The sequence below is a fragment of the Dioscorea cayenensis genome, unplaced genomic scaffold, assembly GCF_009730915.1.
Source record: "Dioscorea cayenensis subsp. rotundata cultivar TDr96_F1 unplaced genomic scaffold, TDr96_F1_v2_PseudoChromosome.rev07_lg8_w22 25.fasta BLBR01000075.1, whole genome shotgun sequence".
NCBI classification, from domain to species: Eukaryota; Viridiplantae; Streptophyta; class Magnoliopsida; order Dioscoreales; family Dioscoreaceae; genus Dioscorea; species Dioscorea cayenensis.
Window position 1 is genome coordinate 41,074 of NW_024086466.1, and position 26,602 is coordinate 67,675.

The 26,602-nt window shown below is 35.8% G+C and overlaps 2 protein-coding genes and 1 long non-coding RNA gene across 3 annotated transcripts; 2 read left to right on the top strand and 1 right to left on the bottom strand.

The window, feature by feature from the left end:
• The first annotated feature begins 3,269 nt into the window (after positions 1–3,269).
• On the top strand, positions 3,270–8,170 carry LOC120253393 (cytochrome P450 81Q32-like). The gene is made up of 3 exons (XM_039261734.1): positions 3,270–4,297; positions 4,798–5,016; positions 7,643–8,170. Exons 1-3 carry the CDS (start codon positions 3,347–3,349, stop codon positions 8,039–8,041), a joined length of 1,569 nt encoding a protein of 522 aa, XP_039117668.1. The 5' UTR covers positions 3,270–3,346; the 3' UTR covers positions 8,042–8,170.
• LOC120253395 lies at positions 5,171–7,636 on the bottom strand. The gene is made up of 3 exons (XR_005534256.1): positions 7,261–7,636; positions 5,900–5,961; positions 5,171–5,364 (listed from the first exon to the last, which is right to left on the bottom strand). It is a non-coding gene; the product is annotated as an uncharacterized LOC120253395 (long non-coding RNA).
• A 2,794-nt stretch (positions 8,171–10,964) lies between the features above and the next one.
• Positions 10,965–13,379, top strand: LOC120253384 (cytochrome P450 81Q32-like). Its single transcript, XM_039261721.1, has 2 exons — positions 10,965–11,891; positions 12,676–13,379. Exons 1-2 carry the CDS (start codon positions 10,965–10,967, stop codon positions 13,312–13,314), a joined length of 1,566 nt encoding a protein of 521 aa, XP_039117655.1. The 3' UTR covers positions 13,315–13,379.
• The last annotated feature ends 13,223 nt before the right edge of the window (positions 13,380–26,602 follow it).

The window sequence follows — 26,602 nt, forward strand, 5'->3', positions numbered from 1 at the left end:
GACAGATCCAGAGAGTTTTCAAGAAGCACAGCAACATCCAGAGTGGAGGAAAGCAATGTCAGAAGAGATTGATGCAATTGAGAAGAATCAAATATGGGAAATATGTGAGTTACCTCCAAGGAAGAAATTAATTGGTGTGAAATGGATTTTTAAAACAAAATACAAACCAGATGGCAAGGTTTCTAAATACAAAGCAAGGTTGGTGGCCAAAGGATATATACAAGAGTATGGGATTGATTATGAAGATGTGTTTGCTCCAGTGGCCAGAATGGAAACAATAAGAGTGTTATTTGCCTTAGCTGCTCAACAAAACTGGTTGATTTATCAATTGGATGTAAAATCTGCATTTTTGAATGGAGAAATCAAGGAAGAAGTGTATGTGGAGCAGCCTCAAGGTTTTGAAATTAAAGGGAAAGAACAAAAGGTGTACAAATTGCATAAAGCTTTGTATGGTTTGAAACAAGCCCCTAGGGCATGGTATGAAAAATTAAATGGTTATTTACTGTCACAAGGGTTTCACAGAAGTACCACAGAACATACACTTTATAAAAGAGTCAGTGGTGGAAAAGTGTTGCTTCTAGTGTGTGTGTATGTGGATGATGTGCTATATATGAGTTCATCTGCAGCAATGTTGGTTGAATTTCGGGACAATATGAAGAGAGCCTTTGACATGAGTGATCTAGGCACAACATCATATTTTTTGGGGTTACAATTACAGCAGTGTAAAGCGGGAATTTTTATGTCACAGGGAAAATATGTGGAAACTTTGTTAAAAGAATACAATATGTTACAGTGTAAATCTGTGACTGTTCCTTTGTTGCCTTGTGCTAAGCAACAAGTGTATGAAGAAGCAAATGCAGTTGATATAACAAACTACAGGAGACTAATTGGGAAACTGATGTATGTTACACATTCTAGACCTGATATTATGTTTGCAGTCAGTCTATTATCAAGATTCATGCATAATCCTTCAAATATACATCAAGGTGCTGCCAAACATTTGTTGAGATACTTAACAGGTACAGTTGATTTTGGTGTTCTCTATACTAGAGATGTTAGTGATGATGTTTTTAAGGTTTTTCTAATAGTGATTGGGGTGCTAATCCTGTGGATAGAAAGAGTACTAGTGGTGTGGTGTTTAAACTTGGTTCTGGTGCTATTACTTGGATGTCCAAAAAGCAGGATATTGTGGCTTTGTCTTCAACAGAGGCTGAATATATAGCTTTGTGTGCTGCTTGTTGTCAGGGTGTATGGTTGAAGCGGGTACTTGAAGATTGTGGGATACAATATGAAGGTCCAATTAAAATTCATTGTGACAATAAGTCTTGTATATCTATTGCTCAGAATCCAGTGTTACATGGTAGAACAAAACATGTGGATGTGAAATTTCACTATAACAGAAACTTAGTTACAACAAATATAGTGAAGTTGACATATTGTGCTTCAGAAGATCAATTAGCAAATGTAATGACCAAGTGTTTGGATGGTAAGAAATTTCTGAAATTTCGAGAGATGCTGGGAGTGTGCAAGCTTCAATCACAGGGGCATTTGTTGAGGTCTGATTGAAGTGTTATTGAAGCTGAGCAATGGAAGCTGTGTTACTGAAGATATTTCTGCTGAGAATGTTTTGTGCTGTCTAATAATTGTAAGGGTAGTTGTGTTTGAAAAGTCAATATAATCATTGAAGGAAAAGAGAGAATGAAATGAAGGGTGGAGATGAGATGATCCATGAGTTTGGTTCAAGTTCAAGGCATAAGCAGTGAAGGTCTTAGCACTTGACACGTTGGGTGTTTACTCACCAGCTGTATTACATCATGTTATGCTTATTTGCTTTTCCTGTTTTGAGAAGATAAGATGATAAGCTTGTAGTTAAATGAATGGAGAGACACTCACTTACTTTTCCCAATTTCCCTTTCAACTCTACAATTTTTCCATTGAAGTTTTTTCCTACAAGGTTGCTGTTTTGCAAGATGACTTGAGGACGAACAAAAACACCTCGACTTCAACTACCAAAGTCTCTCTGTACCTCCAACGGCTCTCATTGGCGAAACTTCCACCACATCGCCATTATAGAAGTCCTTTCCACTTGCCGTTTTTGCAAATGCAAATTTTTTCCAAAGTTTTACAAGTACACCCCATGTCATGCCCCGAACTATGTCTACCGAGCCCGATACACCAACAAATGGCATTATACCCACGAGTTCAAGACTAAATGAGCATGAGCATGTAAAACCTCAGAACCTAATGAGTGTACAACATTTATATATTTTAGACCTCAGAACCTGATGAATGTACAACATTCACGTATTTCTCAATGAGTGAAGAAGTTGAAGAGAAAAAAAAAAAGTAAATGGGAGTGAGTATGTATGAGACAGTTTAGTAGTTAAGATGTTGGAGAAGCAGAATGAGGTATTTACACAGTGAAATTGATGGCCATTTATTCTAAATCACACACTATATATACCAATTTAAATGTACAAACAATAGTTAAGTTTTACTAGCATAAAATTTGGCAACTAGCTTAAATTGCATGTATATTTATTTTTATTTTTATTTTTTTGGCCACCGCTACTATTTTAAAAATGTTAGTGTCTGCTCAAAATGTAGATGTATCATTTCTCAAGGTACTTATTTAGAGATGATCACCACCTACTCAAATTTATAGGTTTACTCGCTTAAAAACATCTACCACTCGTTTGCCTTATAAATATACTCACTAATAATGATAGATTAACGATGGGTTAATTATATATTAGAAATATATTAAAAAAAGTTTTAAATATATTGAAATTTTACAATGTGATGGTAAATAGGAAAACGTGACAATGGCTAAACTTTTGTGTTTCTGTCATCCAAAAGAGGAAACAGTAACATAAGAAAATTGAAATAGACGGGTGTTTTAAAATCTTACTTTAAATAATTAAATAATTAAATAAATAAATGACTGAACAACACACGGACTGATTTTGCTCTAAGCACAAAATGCCGTCTTCTTCACGTTACTGGCTCTGAATTATTATATATATTACCCTTATAAAAAAAATACTAAATTAATCAAAGTTTTTTTTTTTATATAAAAATCACAAAAAGTAAATCATTTTGGCCACTCACTCCATTCAAGCAAGTTAAGGACAAAAGCTTACCAACCAAGCAACACTCAAGTAAACCGGCTCAAATCACATAAAACCAAATGAAAACTAGCCACTCACATGGTCTCAACATTGTCCGATATAAGAAGAAAAAAAATACTAAATTAATCAAAACATTTTATAAAAATCATTAAAAAAACAACATTTTGGCCACTTTATCCATTCAATCTGCAAACCTGAGGCCAAGCTTTTCATCAATGGATGAACTCTACTTCTTAGTAACCACAACCACTCTTTCTTTCCTTCTCCTTTCTTCTCTACTCATCCTCATCAAACTCAGTATTAATAATAACAAGAAAAACCGTAACCCTAAACCACCAAGTCCTCCTGGTCTCCCTCTCATTGGCCACCTTCATCTTCTCAAACCTCCCCTCCATCAAGCTCTAGCCCATCTTTCCGACCTCCATGGTCCCGTACTTCTCCTACGCTTTGGTTATCGCCGTGTCCTACTTGTCTCCTCCTACTCCGCCGCCGATGAATGCTTCACCGTCAACGACATCACCTTCGCCAACCGCCCCCGTCTCCTTGCCGGAAAATACTTCGGCTACGACTTCACAAGCCTTGGTTGGGCCCCCTACGGCCCTCACTGGCGCAACCTCCGTCGCATGTCCACTGTTGAAGTCCTTTCCACCAATCGTCTCCTCTCCTCCTCCGATGTCCGCTCCGACGAGGCCCGCTCCCTCGTCAAGGCCCTCCTCCGTGAGTACTCCGGCCTCAGCTTCCATTGCACCGAGCTCAAACCCAAGTTCTTCGGCTTCGCTTACAACGTCATCATGAGGATGATGGCCAACAAGAGATACTACGGTGACGCCGATGAGAGTTCGTCGGAGGCCGGGACAGAGTTTAGGGACATGGTCAAGGAAACGGCCTTCGTCTTGAGCGCTTCTAACGCTGCTGACTTTATCCCGTTGGTGAGGTGGTTTCGCGTTGGAGGTTACGAGAAGAAGCTGAAGAGTTTGAGGAAGAGAAGGGACAAGTTCTTTCAGGGGCTCATCGAGGAGCACCGAGAGAAGAAGATGAAGATGAACAGATCCCAAGACGGTAAGACTTCATCGGCGGCGAGATCTACGTTTATCGACTTGCTGCTTTCCATGCAAGATGATGATCCGGAGCACGTCCCTGACGTTTTCATCAGGCAATCCGTTTCGGTGAGTATACCATGTTATCAACCTCCTCTGTTCTTCATTTCTTTGTATTAGTTAAAATTATATATATATATATATACACTCAAAGTATTACTCAATTTTGGAGAATAATACTCTTTCAAAAAAAATTTGGAGAATAATACGGGGAAAGCTACCGCGTTTGTGACACGGATGAGATGCCTTAAAAAGTTTTGTTTATTAAAAGAAGATCCCTTATTAATTTCTAAGGAATATCAATATTATAAATGACAACTATTTTGTGCTTCCCAATACTCATCACTGTACAGTATTGTTATTAAAAATTTCTGTACTGTTCAGTTGGCAGAGAACGTTATCTACAAACGTTCTCAAATAATATCTTAATAATCACCCTCCTTGATTGATGTAAGAGAGCAATGATGCAATGCACTGACCGGATTCTCGTGATCGCTGGACTTTTTTTTGTTTCATTGGTTTTGGTGTGCTAATAATATGTGTGTATATATATATATATATTTATGCAGCAATTGCTGGTAGCTGGGACAGAGACTTCTTCAGTGACAATGGAGTGGGCCATGTCATTCCTTCTCAACAACATTGAAACCCTAAAGAAAGTAAGAGCAGAGATTGATTTAAATATAGAACAAGGTTCCATACTAGAGGAGGGAGACTTACATAAGCTCCCATACTTGCAAGCAGTTGTAACTGAAACACTGAGACTGAAATCTTCTGCTCCATTGCTACTACTGTCACGTCCCAGCCCCACAGCCGGGCCCATGGACAGATCGGCCACATCCATTGGGACTGGGTCCCACTGGGTGCAAGGCCTCAGATTTGACCTGGTCAGAGTCAACCCTAACAAACAGATAAAAATATAAAACAAAAGCACAAATGGAATACCAGAAACTGAAATACTACAAGTATAGGCTTTAGAAGCCCTACAGAATTCAAATACACCCCAACAGTTTCCAAAACACAGATACAGTCAGAGTACAAGTCTTACACTCACAGGAAAAGGGTAATACAGAAATACTAATAGAGTAGGCAATACGACTCCCAGACACCCCCCCGATCCTAGCCTTGATCTTCTCCTGCGAGAACAGAATTCACAGAGTGCATGAGCCACAAGGGCCCAGTAGGATCGCAGAAACACAGATAAAGCGGATATTGCAAAATAATAGATCATAAATTATACAGAATGCAGAATATAGAAATAATCCAAAATACGAAAAAATACGCAGAAAACAGTCATATACATCTCACGACTAATAATGAAATCAACAGTAGCGAGTGGATCATCGATTATGAAGTCGGAGCGAGCGAGTATCAACAGTAGAGCCGGGATCTTCGACCGCGATCGGGGGTAGCGCTACTACGAAAAACATGTGCACATGGCTAGGGACTTACTCCTCCCTAGTGGGCGAGCCGAGAATGGAGATGTACAAAAACCGCGAGAAAAAAATACGGAATACTGGGACATAAATACTAATTAAATGATGCAAATAAATAAATAAATAAATAACAAGCAAGTAAATGAGTAATTAAACCAAACTATAAAATTAAGGAAATAACTTAAATATATAATAATTTGTCAGAAGTACGAAATTTGCGGGTGCGAGAGCCTACCTGGCTCCAAGCTACAGAGTTGGGTCCACCCAGTCCCGCGAACTAAGGCTCGCTACCAAAATCTAACCAACAAAAGCTATACTTAGAATTTAGCCTTGGGTCGGGCCTATCTACAACTAAGGCCCGAAGAAAGAATTTACAATTATTGCAAGATAAGACAAGCACAGTCAAATACCTATGTCTATAAATAATAACCTGATATGCGTAGTTCAAGGGTGGCAATTAAAATCCCAACTATCAAAAATACAACATATATGACTATGTAAATATTCACATAAATGAGACGATTAATCATGCTTCTAGAAGCCACAAACAAGTGCACAGAACCTACAGTGGAAGATAATTAAGCAAATAGAAATTCCAGAAACATGCTTACAAGTGCTTACTAGGTTTAGATGACAAGTTAATACCAACAATGGCCTATAACAAAGCACTTAGGGTCTAGAAGGTCTTAGAGGATTAAATAATACAAATCAAAGTCTCATGCAAAACCAACCTCACATAATGACCAGCTTTAAACACCATTAAAGTTAAATTAAGGACATCCTATCAATGAATAAAGTAACACAAATCCAAACAAACCCCAAGTTTAGACAAAGAAAAAAATTCCAAATAAACTAAAGCATCAGGCTGCTACCATCACAATTAAATACATAACAAAACTAATAAGCTATCAAGATAAGATTACAAGAAGTCAAGCTTAAACCAAGGTGTGAATAAAATCAGCAACCTGAATCTAATGGCTGCACACTCAAAGCTCCAAATTGCAAGCATGAAAGCTGTCCTTAAAATAGCTAAGCAAGGATCTAACAACAACAACCAAGGTTTACACTCACTTACAACATTAACAAAGCTAAAACAAGGATTTAGAAGACACGTGAACAGTAATCCGAGAACTCAACTTAGTTTGCAGCTTAACACCACCACAGGCTTACAGCCCTCTACTAAAATTAAGGGGGTTTAAAACTAACAAAACAATAAAACAGTCAAGCTTTTTAATAGAATAAAATCATCAAAAGGTTAAGGTCCCATGCCTTACCATTTACACATACAAGATACAAATAAACACATATACTCACAAAGCATGATTATCAAATGAAACCCTCCAAAGTTTAAGCATGTTGCAAAAAGATTAACCAAACTGAACACAAACAACAACAGTTAAGCTTCAAGGATGCAAGAACTAAGCTTTAAGCTTACAAGAATTCCAACAAGATTAGTATTCTTCTAAACAAAAAGGTTAGGGTGCAGGCCACAACAAGGCATGGAAGCAACACAACAACCCACAAGAACACTCACAAACCAAGCATAGAAGGGGGATCTAACAAGAAGCTTCAACCACAAACACCCTAGATGCTAACCTGAAGCTTGATGAAGAGAGAAACGGTGAATCTTCAGCCTCCTTCGCCGCTGCCGAACTCAAGCAATGCGACTCCGAGCTCCTCCTCACGGCTGGCTTCTTCAGTCCGAAGTTCAAAGGAAGCTTGCCACCTCTTCAGTCCGAACTCAAAGAAAGGCTGCTAAATAGAGGAAGGAGGAGAAGAAGATGAGGAAGAGGAAGAGTGCCTCTCCCACCAACCATGACAAGACCGAAGCTTCACGGGGAGAAGGAGCCAGCTGGGTGAGAATCAAGTTTGCAGAGCAACAGTGTCAGGAATCCCCATAACTAGTCAAACAGTCAAAGGGAAGTAGGAATGTCTCTGGTCAACCTGGTCAACATGACCAAGGTTGCAAACATTACAACTACCCCATGAGTCATCACAAGACTGCACTGTAGGTGGTTTCCACATTCCCAAAGGCACAATGCTGCTAGTGAATGCATGGAAAATACATAGAGATCCTGAGATATGGGAGGAGCCAAACAAGTTCAAACCTGAGAGGTTTCTCAACAATGAAGGGAAAGAGAAATGGAAAACAATGGCGTTTGGGCTCGGGAGACGACGGTGCCCCGGTGAAGGCTTGGCGCTGAGAGTGGTGGCGCTGGTGGTTGTCATTCTAGTTCAGTGCTTTGAGTGGGAGAGAGTTGATCACAAGGAGATAGACATGGATGAAGGTGTGGGGATGACCATGCCTAAAGCTAAGCCTTTGGAGGCCATGTATAAACCAAGGAAGGGAATTGCTGACCTTGTCTTTCAGCTTTGAGACTTTTGCACGTTTTATGGTGATAATATTTATATATATATATATATATATATGCACCGTCTCTTTGTGTGTGTTTGTGCGTCTCTGTATTTTGAGAGTATTCATAATAAAAGAGATAATAACCTCAAACATTAGTGTCCCTTAATTGTGATCTATAAGTTCTAGTAATAAAATGCATTTATGCACATCTTATAATATTTTACAATCTATTTTTTTAAAATTAATGATTTAAAAAAACGTATTTAGTGATTAATTTTAAAGGTTTTTATTAATATTAATAAAGAATACTTATAATTATTTTTAAATAAAATTTAATGTTTAAATATTTATTTTTATCAATATTAATGTTTTTGGTAACTTATTAATATTAATTAAGTTAATATTTGATAAATTAAAATTTTTTCTAATATAAAATTTAATAGATATTAATATTAATAAATAATAAACAATCTTAGGTCAAGGCTGGTGGTTCCTTTGGAAATGCTATATCAAACCTTCATTTAATATCAAGCTTGGTAAATCAATATATAAGAAGGCGCGTTTTCAAAGAAAAAAAGTTTACCACTATATATATATATATATGCGAAAAAATGTATAAATAATTAATTATTGTTGAACCAAACTCAAATGGCTCTGTTAATTAGACTTGCACAAATAAAAGGAAAATGTGAAAAATGTAAATTTTTTGAACTCTCAACCCCTTACACATTTTGTAACGAGTTACAACTGTTTTCTAAAAAAAATATAACTTTAAATTAAACTCTATTACAAATATAGAACTGAAATTTACATATCCAAATCTGATACAGTTAAAATTATTAATAATCTATTATGCAGATTTGATCTAGTTAGAAATTTTTATAAACTATTCCACAACTGTTTCGATAGAGAAATTCAAACCTCTTATATAAATTTTTCTTAATTAAAAATTATTATATTGTATTTAAGGTTTTGTTCATATTAAATAAAGTATGAGTAATGAAAAAGTTTTAATTGTACTAGGTATTTGTTTCATTTGTAATTAAATTGCTTTGTTTGAGTTTTGCATTGTACTTTATATGCAATATTGTCTAAATTCTAGGTCCTTAATATTACTGCTTAGTTTGCAACCGTTTCGTTATGGTAAATTGCTTTTTTTATAATTATTATTTGATTATGTAATTTTTGTTGAATTATTAAATGGGTAAATTTAATATTAATAGTGTGAGAAAAGTACTATCAGAATTTAGAATGTAGATATATAAAAGTATATACCCAAAAACCTGAAGCGAACTGAAGTAATTTATATGTTATAATTAAAAATGTGTGCATGTAGTTTTTACCATATATATAATTTGCATTTAGTTTAACCTCAAAATTTTCTAAACAAAGAGCTTTTTTTTACTACTAAAATGGACTCTCTGGCTTTTTAATCAAAATAGCTTTGGAGACATTCCATCCAGGCATGACTAACGTTTGAAAAAGCGAAAAATTAGGGCTTTCTTTTGCAAGTGGGCCATTTTCTTTATGGTTTTTTAACCTAATGTTTTAAAATTTACTAATTTCTTTAAAACTTATTAATGATTTAAAAAATCCATTTATTCATGAAAAATATATTATTACGATTAAAATGGGAAATATTTTTGTGCATTTTTTAAAACTTATTTTGTTTTATTTTTTAAACCTTATAGTTTTCAAAAATTTTGTCAAAATTAATTTGGATATGATTTTTAAAAATATCTCCCCACTTATAATAAAATTGCATTTTGTATACATAAATAAACATTTTAAACTGAATTTACTAATATTATTATTATTATTTTAATTCTAGAGGTGCTCTGATAATGTGTTTATAATGACATCACTGATGTGAGCTACTGGAACTTCCAATCTCATTATTTATAATTGGAGTACCTCCTAAGTTTGTTACTAAATTTTTTAGTGCACCTCCAATATTAAATATTATAGTTAATTTAGTTTATAAATGTTTATGTGTATACACAACTCAATTGTATTATAAGTGGAACCGAAATTAAAAAAAAAACATTCCAATAAATTTAAAAAAAATTAAAAAAAATACGATTTAAACAAATTAAAACACAAATAGGGTTTAAATAATTTGTAAAACTGATGTCCATTTTTTGTAAATAATGATACATTTTATAAAAATAAATCGGATATGTAAGACATTAATAGGTTTAAAATAACAATAGCAATTAAAAAAAGGGTTTAAAAAGAAAAAAAAATTATTTCAATAATTACAAATAAAAGAAGAGCCAGTTTCTTGGCCTACGAAAATTCTCCTTGAGCTGTTAGATAATGACTTGGCTTATTCAATATATATATATATATATATATTGACTTGGTAATGATGTGATCATTCAAGGGCTATTTTAATCAATAAAATGGTTGTGGGCTATTTAACTAGAAAAAAAAGAGAGAAAAAGGCCAACTCGGAGAAAAAGCCAAAAAACAATTTAACTAATTAGCAACATCAATCAAATATAATTAAAATAAAATTTTTAAGTTTAAAACATGTACTTTTAATTAATATTAATTCAATAGAAGAAAATTTTTCTTTTCCAAGAAGCACAAGCAAACTTTTGACTTATTATCATATACATGGTACTTAAATGGAAATTAGATTTCTGCATCTTTCGTTAATTAATAAATGAAAGGAACGATTGAAATTTCAAACAACACATAAAGCACAAAATTTTAGTTTTACAATGTAGACATATCATTCCACATATTTATTTTTATTATTATTAAACTTTAATAATACCGTGATGGCATAAAAGACATAATTTTAACGTGACACCCATGACAATAATATGAAATGATCATTCGAATCATATGGAAATAAAATAATAAACACAATTAAGTTACGTAACAAAATAATTTAAATAAGTAAATCTTCAAACCATCTCCAAATAACCCATCAATGGCAGAACTCTTCTTCTCCATAGCCATCATCTCTTTCATCCTTCTCCTTCCTCTTCTCCTCCACCTTCTTCTCAAGAACCCTAACCCTAACCCTAATCCACCAAGCCCTCCTGGTCTTCCTCTCATTGGCCACCTTCATCTTCTCAAGCCTCCCCACCACCGAGCACTAGCCCATCTCTCCGACCTCCATGGCCCGATACTTCTCCTCCGCTTCGGCTCTCGCCGTGTTCTTCTCGTCTCCTCCTACTCCGATGCGAACGAGTGCTTCACTGTCAACGACATTACCTTTGCCAACCGTCCCCGCCTACTCGCCGGAAAATACCTCGGCTACAACTACCGCACTCTCTCCTGGGCCCCTTATGGCCCTCACTGGCGCAACCTCCGCCGCATTGCCACCATGCAAGTCCTCTCCACCCACCGGCTCCTCTCTTCCTCCCACCTCCGCTCCGACGAGGTCCTCTCCCTCGTCAAAGTCCTCCTCCGTGACTACTCCGGCCCTGGCTTCCACCTCGCCGAACTGAGGACCAAGTTCTTTGCCCTCTCTTACAACATCGTCATGCGGATGATAGCTAACAAGAGGTACTACGGCGACGCTGATGAAAGCTCGTCGGAGGCCGGGAAGGAGTTCAGGGACCTCGCCAAAGAGACATTCAGCGGCTCTGCGATGTCCAATGCCGCAGACCTGTTTCCGGTGGTGCGGTGGCTTGGTATTGGAGGGCAAGAGAGGAGATTGAAGAGATTGAGGAAGAGAAGGGATACGTTCTTTCAGCAGCTCGTCAACGAGCACAGGAACATGAGAAAGTGCGGATCACGAGGTGGGGAGGGATCTCCGGCAGAGAAATCTACGGTGATCGACGTCCTGCTCTCGTTGCAAGAAAGTGACCCGGATTACTATGACGATGACATGATCAAGGGATTTATTACGGTATGGTACCTCTAACTTCAACTAACTGGTGTATATATATACATCGAGAGATATATATACAAAGGATCAATTATCTAGGCACGTCCTTAGTAATCTAAGGACGTGCTTACAGTATTCTTGGCATGAATATTGGCATGTACAGTGATATATTAATTTTTAGTCATTAGGCCAATATTCAAACCGTTCCTACTTAATCATCACCTTTTAAATCCCATTTGCAACCCCGAAATATATATATAAATGAACAACATTCCTTAATCCATCACAAGTGAAGTAGAATGGAATGACACTATCTTTCTTTCTAGGGATGCTCTCTCTTCCTTTATTTTTTCTCTTATGTTTTTTTTTTTATTTAGACTTTAGAGTTGCTTTACAAACAACCCTAATTGATGTATTTCTATACACACACATATATTCCTCTTTTTCATCCTTTCATCCGCAAAGTAAAAAATTAAATAAAAAATTTAATAAATCAAAATCAAACATACTATTTAAGTTTTCTAATCACCTTCATCCCAGAAGTATATTGTTTGTAACCGCCTATCATTCTAACATATATATATATATATATATATACATATGTATTACAGTTGACCTAATAGTCATTTTACATCAGGAAGCTCTCCTCACATTAACCTAATTTGCCGTACTTTTATATGTGATATCTTCTGTAAAGTTCCCTATCTTCTTGTATCATATAGCTTTAATTATTGCACTTAATCTTTTGCTTCTTTTATGCTTGCAAAAAACAATTCTAACAAGCATTGTAATGTAATGCATGCAGCAAATGTTGATTGCCGGAACAGACACAACGTCGTTAACAATAGAATGGATGATGTCTCTTCTCCTCAATAATCCTCACATCCTAAAAAAAGTAAGGGAGGAGCTTGACGCAAACATAAAGCCAGGTTCATTATTGGAAGAAGCTTATTTCTCTAAGCTTCCATACCTGTATGCAGTGATAAACGAGACACTGAGAATGTATCCAGCCGGGCCAGTGCTATTACCACATGAATCATCTCAAGATTGCATCATTAATGGCTTTTATGTACCGAGTGGCACAATTCTATTAGTGAATGTGTGGAAGGTGCACAGAGATCCAGAATTTTGGGAGGAGCCAAACAAATTTAAACCTGAGAGGTTTTTTAAAAGTAGTACTGACGGGACTTGTAAGGTGATAAATGAAGGGTTTAAGATGATGCCGTTTGGATTAGGGAGAAGAAGATGCCCTGGTGAAGTGCTTGCCATGAGGGTGGTGGCCTTGGTGGTGGGAACTCTAGTGCACTGCTTTGAATGGGAGAAAGTTGGAGATGAAGAGGTGGATATGAGCGAGGGACCAGAGTTCACTTTAACAAAAGCTAAACCTTTGGAAGCGATGTATAAACCAAGGGAGTCCAAAGTTGGTTCTTTAGTGTGGGAGTAATTAATTGAAAATTATATATTGTAGCGAAACATTAGTTAGTTTCCTTCTCTGTGTGACTTGGTGTGGTTGGAGTTAAATATAATTGCTTTTCAAGATACAAGTGTATCTAAAGTTATATTTAATTTTAATTAAGTTTTATTTTGGATGTCATTAGATTATTTTCATTAGATGTTGGAGGCAACGAATTAAAGAGGAAAAATAAAAAATTCTTCATATAACATTCACGTGTAAAAACGACTACGTGAATTTTAATTTGTTGACCAATTAGTGGTAGTGTAAAATGAGAGGATAATTTTAAATTATTCCACCCTCATCTAACCTGTCTCTCTTGCTTATATAATAAGTTTTTTTTTTTTTTTTGAAAATATATAATAAGTTTTTCACATCAAAATTTTAAATGTATCAAGAAAACTATAATCCTAAATAGCTTGGTAGAAGAGAGAAATTAATTTATAATTTTGAGAATAATTAAGCTAATACCATCCCAAAATTTATTGGTTATTATTTAAAATACAACCTCTTATTTAAAAATAAAAAGTCTAATAAATTATTTTTTTTAAATTATTTTTGTTTTTTATCATAATTTTAAATAAACAATGACTTTGTTTTTCCAAATACCAAACACTATTGAAAACAGTCATAAATATATCTAACATGAAGGTAAAATAAATTGATTTTAAAAATTTTCACTATAAGTGATGATAGTTGGCTTTGGGGAAAATTACTTGAAGGATTGTGCATAGTTTCTGTGGGCCGCAGCTTTTTTTGTCTCCATTCATTTGTAAGCCATTTTTTTCAAGCCGGATTCCTGGCCTTCCTTGCATGCAAAAGTTTATACTAAGCCTTTTTTTTGTAGCATTAGGGCATTGTTGTGAGACTTTTTCATTTGAATTTTATATTGTGGTGGATCCCAAAATTTCTTTGGCTTCATATGCTTGCAAAAAGCTTCAAAGCCTGGATTGCTGGGAGCTAATTTATCTTATTTCTAAATCCCATGTTAACCCTTGATTAAGCCTTGAATTTGCTATTATTGAGTGCTGAGCTGAGCAGCCATCTTCTCCCTTTTGATTACTGTCCTTGCCACCATTGTTCCATGATCCATCGAGCTGCTGCACCTTCCTAAATCTTGATTTTTCACTGGAACTCACGATTGGCTGCTCATGTGGTCTTCTTCTTCTTCTGCTTCTTCTTCTTCTTCTTCTTCTTCACCATCTTCATTCTCACTTGTTAGCCGGCCTGCGGAGGTGGAGTTAGTGCCTCGGCACGATGGACGAACGGAAACACTGTGAGCTCTCCAGTTTTTCTCGCTCTCTTTGAGTTCATCTCGTTGCAAGGTCGGGCTGATCGTTTGTTCTCTCTCTGATCCCATATCTTTGCTTTATGATGTATTCTTGTTCCAAGGGTGTTCAACCAATGCATATTTATGTTGATGAGTTATCCACTAAGCTTCACATAATAGTTAATTAATCTTGTGTAAACCTTTGATCTCATACTTAATCTATAGCTTAGCTGTTGAGCATGGTTGTGTGTATTTATATAAGCCATATGTTGACTTTGCATCCCTTGAAATTTAGTTCTTCATGCATGCATGTCCTGCCGTCTATACCCACATATATGTATATATTCATATACTCTCATTGGTGTCATCAAGTCCTGTATTATTTTGGAATCATGATCTTTGGTTCTCGTTAGTCATGTTCAATTTGAAGTTCTTTTTCATGGTAGTGAACCTATAGAAACATGCATGCCTTAATGTTACTACATCCCAGGAGAGGAGTGTATTTTTGAAACTCTTGGATTATGATGATCAATTTTGTTACACTTGATGAGGATTTCCTTGTGCCTTATCTTGTTTTCTGAATGGTTGTGATGAGAATTTCATGTACGTTGGAACTTCATTTAGGAGTATTTATTGAGAATTTAGAATTGGTTTCACGTCTATAGGATTTTAATGAGGTTTGAGTTGGGGTTCGGATGAGTTGGAGTTTTGATGAGTAGCAGGTAAGTAATCCACACCTATTATTGTGTCAAGTTTTAATTGCAAAATTTATGATATTATTTGGATTATTAAGTTGGGTATGTTTGGAAACATTACATTATTATTTCAGTGATTCTTGATATTCAAATTATGGATACGTCAAAAAATCTAAACTTAGCCTAAAAAACAATTTGTTATGAATATTGTAAGAAATCCATTGGTAAAATTTCGTATTTTGAGATTATAAAATTTCTGAAATTCTATATAAGCTTTATTTAGATTTTAATTATTTTCTAGCTATGCTTAATTATCTGAGGAATATAAGTATTTCCTTATTTAATTGTTTATTGATTATTTGATTACCATTGATTTTATACTCAATATTTCAAATTATTCTTTTTTGTTTTGGATAACAGTGGATGTTTTGAAGGTTTTAAATTGTGTTTATTTAATTTATAGTTAATTTTTGTTTATCTTTTTATTGTCCCTAGAACGGAGTTTTGAATTTTATCAATATATCTAAGTATATGTGAGCTTGAAAAATTTTGGGAATTTCTGAACTTGTACTCTGCATATATTTTGTATATGAATATTTTGGTCTCTAAATGAGCGATATGCAACCCTGTCAGTGGGGGGTTAAACCCTGACCTTGTCGACAAGAAGTTTTGAAAAATGAGACTGCAGTTTCGCACCGTATCCGTTCGGTGAAATAATCAACGACCACCTGATATTCAATCTCTGGTCACCGAGGATAAATAAATGATCTCTGTTATTCTGGCTCTGGTCACCGAGATTAAACAAATGACTTCTAGCATTTATAGTGAATTTGGAGACAGGCACTTGAATCTGTTACTTTTTGACTTTGCCCTTTTGATTTTGATTTTCTGTAAAAACACAAATATTTGTCCTGCCTTGAAATTTCTGTATTTTTTATATCGTATTTCTGGGTTTTGAATTCCGGTAAATCATCTTTGGAAATATTTTTTTATTAGAATATTTCACTTCGTATTTTGTTTAAATTATGTTTTGAAGACCTATGCTTATTTCTGACGAATTATTATTCGCAGTTCTGAAATATGGTATTCTTTTGATTTCAGTTATCTTGAATAGCGTTATTACTTGAGAACTATACCTCTGTTGAATTATTTATTTTGTATTGGTTTAAACTTTAAATTATTCTCAATATCTGAAATCGAGATTTATTAACCCAGTTGTTTTAAAGAATTTCTGGATTACTTACTAGGCTATTGAGCTCATAGATTTATTTTTAAATCCTTTTCAGATTAGGAGTAGTAGATTGGCGGGGTCTCTAGCTAGCAGGCTACCTTTAGCTGTATCACCTTGTCTGTGGTAGAATTTGAGTGCTTGCATTTGTTTGATCTAAATTTTTTTTTTGGTCTCTTGTACCCCCTGCATTGTGTACTATGTAGAGTCTGTAATCCTGTAACTCAATTGGGTTGGTATAGATCTGTCTGTCCTAAATCAGGTTTTGAGGTCTTGCAGGCTTATGGGGTTTACGCCTTGTAGGTCTACAGCCGTTTGTCTGCGCACCGGGTCCGGCGAGCTGGGTTAGGGGCGTGACAGTTTCTGTTAAAAAAAAATGATTAATGGAAAGTTGTGGGTTTATGGTGGATTTTGATGAGTGTAGACACTTTCTTTTAGAAATTTATCCCCCCCACTATATTACAAGTAGGTTTAGCAATAATCTCTTCAGGATGCAACAAAATCCGAATATCATAATATGAAGATTTTTTCTAATCTTCTGTGAGAAGAACTTCTAAATTTAATGAGTTTGAACAGGCACGTAAAAATCAGTTGAAATTTGAAATGACATCTTTTCGGGGTATAACTTCAAAATTGGAATATTTTAAATTCACACCTTTTGCATAAAAAAATTCAAAGCAGTTAAGATAAAGATAATATATTTGGGTGTATCATTAATTATTTTTTTTTTTTTATGATGCCTAAGATGCCCCAAGTGACCATCAAAGATCTTTAATATAAATATAAATATTTAAAGGGCTCGTTTGCACTTTCCAAGTGCCCATTTAAAACCTTATATATATATATATATATATATATATATATATATATATATATGGCTCACTTGCATTTCTCAAGTGCCCATTTGAATTATTTGATATTTTCAATAATTTGAATTGTGACTAACTCATTTCAATACACATACATAAAAACTAACACTAACTCTAACAGTTTCAAGGTGGCAGAATAGGGCTATAGGTTTCTCAATGATTGATTGTTGGAAAAAAAAACATGACAACCTTCATTCATGATATGATCTTAACTAAATACAATATGGGAACTAAGCTTGCGGTGAGCAATAGCTCAATCTGTTAAGCCACGCCTCCACAAGATGAGCTACACTAACACAGAATGTGCATGTTGTTACATATTACATAATAAACTTTCATGTGCAATGTGTTCATGACCATGCAAGGAGACTAACGAGTAAATTTAAACATCTGAAATAGATAAAACTAAACAATATTTGCTCAACATTCACTCCCTTAATCTTGTTATATCTTCCTTACATCCTTCAGACTAATCTTCTCTCCAGCTCAACAAACCTTTGTCGCCCAAGTGGCTTTGTCAGAACATCGGCTAGCAGATCCTCAGTCCTGACATATTCCACTTCAATCTCCTCCTTCTAAACGCAATCACAAATTAAATGATAATTGGTATCCATGTCCTTGCTTCTGTCATGATGCATGGGATTCTTCGTGAGAGCAATCACTGATTTGTTATCTACATTGAAGACAGTTTTGACAGGTTCACCTCTTTTTATCTCACTTAACAAACGCTCAAGCCAAATACCTTAACATGCTGCAGCTATAGCAGCCACATATTTAGCTTCGCATGAGGATAGTGCCACCACTTTCTGTATATGACAAACCAAGTGGCTGGATTTCCACCAAGGAAATAAATGACTCTCGTCGTACTCTTTCGATCATCAATATCCCCCGCTAGGTCACTGCCACTGTACCCGATCAAGCACTCACTCGAACGCTTCTTCCTGAGATAGCAACACCCAAAGTTGATAGTGCCTCGCACATACCTCAATATTTGCTTTATGGTAGTCATGTGAGCTACTGTTGGCGCTTCCATGTATTGGCTCATCACTCCAACTGAGTAAGCCAAGTCGGGTCTTGTATTAACCAAGTATCTCAAACAACCTATGATACTTCTATACAAGAAAGCATTGATAGGAGGACAGATATTTACTTTTCTCATTTTCAATCTTGACTAGCTCCATGGGAACTTGATAGGGAATGCACTCGGCCATCCCAAGCTTTTCCAATATCTTCATTGCATATAATCCCATATTGAGACAAGGTGGTAGTATGTAATGAATTTACTGAAGATTAACTAAAGAATCAACAGAACATCAATTCACCACACAATCCACACTCTCCACACAAATACTTCTGTAATATATTGAGATTTCAATCTTCCAATCAACAGAAAATAAGAGATCAAGCATTAAATCAACTAATCAGAGTCACAATCTCTAAATAAGCAAGCAAACAAAGAAATCAAGCTCACAAAGTTCAAGATCCGATGAAAACAAATGGAAATATAGTATGATAAACGGGAATCACTCCCTCCTGTTGAGGTCACCGGAGACGATCACCGGAAAGCTCAATCAAGCCCAAGCTTCTACTTTCTTCTTCTCTGCCTTCTTTTCCAAGCCCTCACTTCCTTTTTATATCTCTTTGTGCCTTGTGATTAGCTCTCCTAATCACATCCCCATGAGTCCTAACATATCATTTTGCCTCGGGATCATCTCTCGTTATCATATACCCATTAGTCATAACATAGTATATGAGTCTTGCTTCACTTCAATGCCCAAGTAGTAGCTCAACAATCCAAGGTCACTCATGTCAAATAGTTTCTTCATATGTTTCTTGAACTTTGCAATGTCTTCGACATTTGACCAGGTGATGATATGGTCATCCACATATATACCAAAAACTTGGACTGCACCTCCTACTCCTTTATTGTACACACATGTTGTAGAGGACACCTGATGACCCAAGTGATTGTAGGCATTTATCAAGCTTTGAGTTCCATGCCTGGGTGCTTGTTGTAATCCATACAACGCCTTCTTCTACCTCAACACTTGTCCTTCATGATCTTTAACAGCGAATCCCAATGGCTTCACTACATAAACCTCTTCCTCTAGCTTGCCATTCAGAAACACAGATTTTACATCCATATGATGTATTTCCCAAATCTCCTGTGCTGCCAAGGCAATCAAAAAACGTATAGTTTCAAGCCGTGCAACTAGAGTGAATACCTTATTAAAATCCACTCCATGTTTTTGCATATAACCCTTCTCCACAAGTTAAGCTTTGTGTTTTACTATATCTCCTTTAGGATTTTCTTCACCTTATACACCCACTTCAATCCGATAGCTCAATGTCCTTTCAATAACTCAGCAAACTCCCATGTATCATTCCTCTCAATAGCTGCATTAATCTCTTTGGCCATTGCTAACCTCCAGTTTTTATTACTTGCCTCCTCTTCAAACTTTACATACTCATCAATGGATAAGAAACACAACTATGCTTCCTCATCTATCTCAATTGTATCAATGTACAACTCTTGTAGAGAGCGATACTTGCACTTGATCATATCCCGAGGGAGAATGAGGTGTTACCGCACCTCCAGAAGATTGCACATTAACCGGTGTATTTTCAAGGTTCTCACGTACATGGTCAACCTTGTCTTGAACAATCCTAGTCGGCCCAGGTTAATTTTGTATATATGATGAACATGTCACAGGAGTGAGCTCCAAAGCTTCATTTTCCTTGCGCGGACTCCCAAATCCACTCCTTATGTTCCCCAAATATTGTGTTACTACTCACTTGCAGCTTATTTGCATTAGGATCATAGACAATATATGCTTTTAACCCTGGTTCATACCCCAAGAACACCATTGGCACACTCCTATATATCATCTAGCTTCTTCGTGTGCGGGTTTGTAATCTTTACGTGTACCAAATTGCCAAACACTCTCATGTGATGCATTGCAGCCAGTCCATCTCTCATAAGGTGTTGCTGTTTGATCTTCAAAGGAACATCAATTAATCCATGGATGGATTGAAGAGAAGGAAGTGAAGAAGAGCTCACAGTTTTAGAAAAAATGGAACTCATTCATTCATTGAATTGAATTGAATTATTACAGCTGTATATATAAAAGTATTGTAACTAACTTGGTGACGTGGCTTATTACATGGCTGCTGAGTCATCAACAATCAATTATCTTAACTAAATTTAGGAAAATAAAAGAAACAGAACTTTTAGCATATCTCCAGCCTTCTTATGAACCTGATTCAATATATTGAGAAGCTCTCCATCAATCTCTGAAGCTCCATGGCTACCATCAAGCCTCAATAGCAAACTAAAAGCCCATCTCTAACATCCCCCCTCAAGTTGGAGGGTGTGAAGAAACTTGAGACACTCCCAACTTGGAAATTTGATGTTGATGTTGAGGTCCAGACAAATTTTTTGTAAAAACATCAGCTAGTTGTTGCTTGGATGGTACATGTTGTAAAGAGATTAAACCTTTTTGTAATTGCTCTCTAACATAATGACAATCAATTTCTATATGTTTGGTTCTTTCATGGAAGACTGGATTTTTGGCTATATATACTGCAGCTTGATTGTCACATTTTAGAGCAATTGGTGTAACATTAGGTACTGTCAACTCATGGAGTAATCTGCTTAACCAAGCCAATTCAGAACAGACTCTTCTCATAGATCGATATTCTGCTTCTGCTGAAGATAGTGCAACAACATGTTGCTTCTTTGATTTCCAAGATAAAGGAGAACCTCCAAGTGATATGAAATAACCACTCACTGATTGCCTTGTGTTTGGGCAGGAAGCCCAATCGGAATCACAATAAGCCAAGAGTGTATAATCAAATTCTGCATTCAGAAAAATTCCTTGACTTGGATTTGAACCAATGTATCTAAGAGTGTGAATTGCTGCATCCATATGATTCTGTCTTGGAGAAGCCATGAACTGACTTAGGTATTGTACTGCAAATGCTATGTCAAGTCTAGTGTGTGTAAGATAATTGAGCTTACCAACCAAGCGTCTATACATTGTAGGATCATCGATAGGAGGACTATCATCAATGTGTAGCTTAATTCCTGCTGGTAGTGGACTTAAGATAGATTTGAGTTTGGCACAATTAAATTCTGCTAGCATATCAACAACATACTTTTGTTGTGTTAATAAAATTCCATTGGATTGTCTGATAGCTTCAATTCCCAGAAAGTAATGCAGACTTCCAAGATCTTTAATCTTGAATTGAATATCAAGAAAAATCTTCAAAGATTCAATTTCTTCTTCATTTGAGCCAGTGATCAATATATCATCCACATAAATTGCTAAAAAAACCATCAAATCATCTGTCTTTTTAGTAAACAAAGAATAGTCATTTTTGGAACTAATGTATCCTCTAGTTCTTAAAGCATCTGAAAGTTTAGAGAACCATTGTCTTGAAGCCTGTTTCAGCCCATATAGGGACTTCTGTAATTTGCAGACATAACCTGGATTATCTGTAGTTAAACCTTGTGGAACTTTCATATATATTTCCTCATGTAAATCGCCATGTAGAAATGCATTATTGACATCTAACTGGTATAAAGGCCATTTTTTCTTCACAGCAACAACAATCAAACATCTGATTGTTGTGATCTTTACCACAGGTGAGAATGTTTCTGTATAATCTATACCTTCTTTCTGTGTAAAGCCCCTCACAACTAGCCTTGCTTTACATATTTCTACAGAACCATCTTCTCTGTATTTAGTTTTATACACCCACTTGCAGCTAATGGGTTTCTTTCCTTTGGGCAGCTTCATCAAATCCCACGTATGATTAATTTTCAAGGCCTCCAACTCTTTATTCATAGCTTCTTGCCAAATTGGTAGAAGAGCTGCTTCTTCATATGAATTTGGTTCTTGTAATTCAGTAATATTAGTGAGCAATTTCTGGCTATTAGAATTCAGGGCATTGAAACAAAAATGTTGAGGGATCGGCAAAAAATTTGTAAGAGTGTGTGGGCAGTGCAGAGATGAAGTATTTGAAACATCTGAATTGACATTATTACAGATATAATCTTGTAGATATGCAGGTTTAGAATGAACTCTAGTAGTTCTTCTTTGTGTGGGGAAATTGGTAATAGGATGTGGAGAAGATGATTGTACTGGATTTTGCTGTTGAATTGGAGTTGCATTTGTTGAAACAGAAATATCATGAGATAAATGTTGTTCAGTAAGAGGAAAAATTGAATCTGGATTTGTATCTAGTATAGGCAATGGTAAAACTGACTTTTCTGTTTCAGAATTTTGATGAAAAGGAAAAACTGATTCCTGAAAAGTTACATTTCTAGAAATGTGTGTTTGAAGAGTTTTAAGATCTAAAACTAAATATCCTTTCTTACCATATGGGTATCCTATAAAAACACAAGGAATAGCTCTAGGTTGAAATTTATCTAAAGGTTTGTTTATAGAAGACATATAGCACAAGCATCCAAAACTTTTCAAGTGTGTATAATCTGGTTTTGTCCCAAATAGTATTTCATAAGGTGTTTTATTATGTAAGACTTTAGAAGGTATTCTATTAATCAAATAGGTGGCTGTTAATACACATTCTCCCCAATATTTCAAAGGTAATTTTGACTGAAATAAAAGAGCTCTGGAAGTTTCTAACAAATGCTTATGCTTTCTTTCTACAACCCCATTTTGTTGTGGGGTATATGAACATGTTGTTTGGTGAATTATGCCTTTCTCTTCAAAAAATTGTTTGCCTTCTAGACTAGAACCTAGTTCATAAGCATTATCTGATCTAACAACCTTAATTTTCATTCCAAATTGAGTTTCTACCATCTGAACAAAAGTTTTTAAAATTGACAAGGCATTCCCTTTTGTACTCAATAGATGGGTCCAAGTTGCTCTACTAAAGTCATCAACTATAGTTAAAAAATATTTATATCCTTGATGTGTTTGTTCATGATAAGGTCCCCAAACATCCACATGTATTAAATCAAAAATTGAATTGGTATGAATTTGACTATGGGGAAAAGGTTTTCTATGTTGTCTAGCTTGAGGGCAAATATTACAGGAATCAAGAGTACTCTTTTCATCATTACAATTAACAAGAGATAAGTGTCGAAGTTTGTAGAAAGGTAAATGGCCAAGTCTATTGTGCCAAGTTATTACAGAAATTTCAGAATGTGCGGTAAAAGAAATACAATCCTTATGTTTAGAAATTGCAGTGAATTTAAGAGGAACATGAGCTTGTTTAGAAGAATGAAGCAAATACAATCCCTTGTGAAGTTTACCAAGAACCTGTGGCATCTTCACTGAAGGGTCCTGCATAAGGCAAACATTTGATGTGAAAATAATTCTGCATTGCTTTTGTTGAGTAAGTTTACTCACAGATAAAAGGTTGTAACAAAAACTAGGAACAAAAAGAACATTCTCTAGTTTAAAATTGGAAGCAATTTGGACTGTGCCAATGTGGGAAACAACTACTTTGTGTCCTGTTGGTAAGAAGATATTAAAAGGTTTTAGAATAGGTGAAATGGTTTGAAAATAATTTCGGTCATGGCAAATATGGTCACTGGCTCCACTGTCTATAATCCAGAAATGATTTGAAAAATCTTGCTCACTAATATTACTAAAAACAAAGGAATTATACAAAGAATTAGTTATCATACCAGCAAAATTTTCAGAGCCTGTTAACTGAATACTAGACTCCCCTTCATTTTGATGATTTAAGAATTTGAGAAACTTTGTATACAAGTCTTTTGTCAAGTCAGGAACCTGAGCAGTGTTCTGAATTCCATCTGTAGCATTTTCCTCTGGCATTTCTCCTTGCACTTGTGCCACAAATTTCCTATCTTTTGTACTTTTATAGCCTCCTGGAAACCCATGCAATTTATAGCATCTTTCCTTCAAATGTCCTGGCCTTTTGCAGTAATCACATAACATGCTCCTTTTATTATCACCTCTTCCTCTTTGAAAAGAGATACCTCCTCTTTGAGAATTATTATACCCAACATTCATAGAAGCAGAATCAGCTATCGAGTGAGAGTTGGAATAAACTTCCCTTTGCTTTTCTTCTTGCATCATAATTGAATAAGCTTGATCTACAGATGGTAAAGGCTTCATCATCAGTATATTACCCCTAATGGAAGTATACTGCTCATTCAAACCCATCAGAAATTGCATCAATTTCTGTTCTTCATCAGTCTTTGTCACAGTTACAATTGATCCACAAGTTGAACAGACAGGAGTTGCTCTCAGAGATTGTATCCTATCCCAAAGTCTTTTAATCTTTGTGTAATAGGTTGAAACACTGCTTGCACCCTGAGATATCTGTGACAATTGCTTCTGAATCTCATACACTTCTGCCCCATTAGTCTGTCCAAATCTTTGTTCTAATTCAGCCCAAATCTGAGCAGCTGAATTACAATACAAAACACTTTCAGATATCTCATTTGCTAAAGAATTTAGCAACCAAGATATTACCATACTATTGCATCTTTCCCAATGATATAGATCAGGAGATCCTTCATCTGGTTTCACACAAGAACCATCAACAAAACCCAACTTATTCTTTGCTGAAAGAGCAATCATCATGGCCCTCTTCCAAGAACCAAAACTAGGAACATATCCAAATCCTTTGAAAACTTGTGACACAAGAATAGCAGCAGGACTTTCAGAAACATTCAAGTATAGAGGACTAGTTACATCACTAATGGCAGAACTTCTAGATGCTAGGTTTTTCTCGGTCCAAAACCGACCCATTACTCCAAGAACAAATGGCAAGAAATCCAAGAAAACAACACAATGCAAACTAGAAAACAAATTCGAAAAGCGAAAATGAATTATCTTGAAGAAATCACCTTAACCTTTCTCTGATACCATGTTTGATCTTCAAAGGAACATCAATTAATCCATGGATGGATTGAAGAGAAGGAAGTGAAGAAGAGCTCACAGTTTTAGAAAAAAATGGAACTCATTCATTCATTGAATTGAATTGAATTATTACAATTTGTATATATAAAAAGTATTGTAACTAACTTGGTGACGTGGCTTATTACATGGGCTGCTGAGTCATCAACAATCAATTATCTTAACTAAATTTAGGAAAATAAAAAGAAAGCAGAACTTTTAGCATATCTCCAGACCTTCTTATGAACCTGATTCAATATATTGAGAAGCTCTCCATCAATCTCTGAAGCTCCATGGCTACCATCAAGCCTCAATAGCAAACTAAAAGCCCATCTCTAACAGTTGCATCCTTCACACTCTTTGTCGGAACCCTATTAAGAATGTACACTGTCGTCTTCACTGCTTCAGCCCATAACTCAGCTGGCACATGCTTGCTTTTTATATCAAGCTTCTAGCCATAGCTACAACCATTTGATTCCTCTGCTCGACGACACCATTCTGTTGTGGAGAATACGATGTTGTGAGATACCTTTTGATGCTCAACTCTTCGCAATACTCATTGAAAACAATGCTTGTAAACTAGCCACCCGTATAAGTTCATAGAGGTTGGAGCTTTGTATTGGCTTCCATCTCTGCTCTGGCTTTTATCTTCTTGAAAGTAGCAAATGCTTTATCTTTACTCTTTAGTATCTCCACCCACATGTACCTGTTGAAATTATCCACCATCAGCATGAAGTACTTGTTGCCTCCTAGGGTTGTAGGGATGATTGGGCCACAAAGATCACCATGCACTAACTAGAGTGGTTTCTCTACCCGAAAACTTGAGCTATGGGGAAACGGTGTGCAGTGGTGTTTTGCAATCACATACAAATCACACACTTGCATTACATGATCAACAATAGGCATCCCTATCACCATTCCTCTCTGTGTCATGTTTCTTAATGCCTGAAAATTTAAGTGACTATAACGAGCATGCCACAACCAATCATCTTTAGCTAGTTTCGCCATCAAGCATACTGGGTGAGTTGTTTTTAGGTTCAAAATATACAACCTATTCCTTGATCTTCTCACTCTTGCTAGCAAACTTCTGGAGCTATCATAAACAAATAGATATCCTCCTTCAATCACGGCCTTGCACCCGTGTTTATCCAATTTCCCTAGACTCATAATATTGCTACGCAGCCTAAGTATTAAGTAAACACTTGTGAGGAGACAATGCTCACCATTTTGACTTTGAAACATCATATTGGCCAGATGACTATGAAGCTAACGCTTTGGAAGCCATGTATAACCAACCAATGGAGGGAATGGCTGAC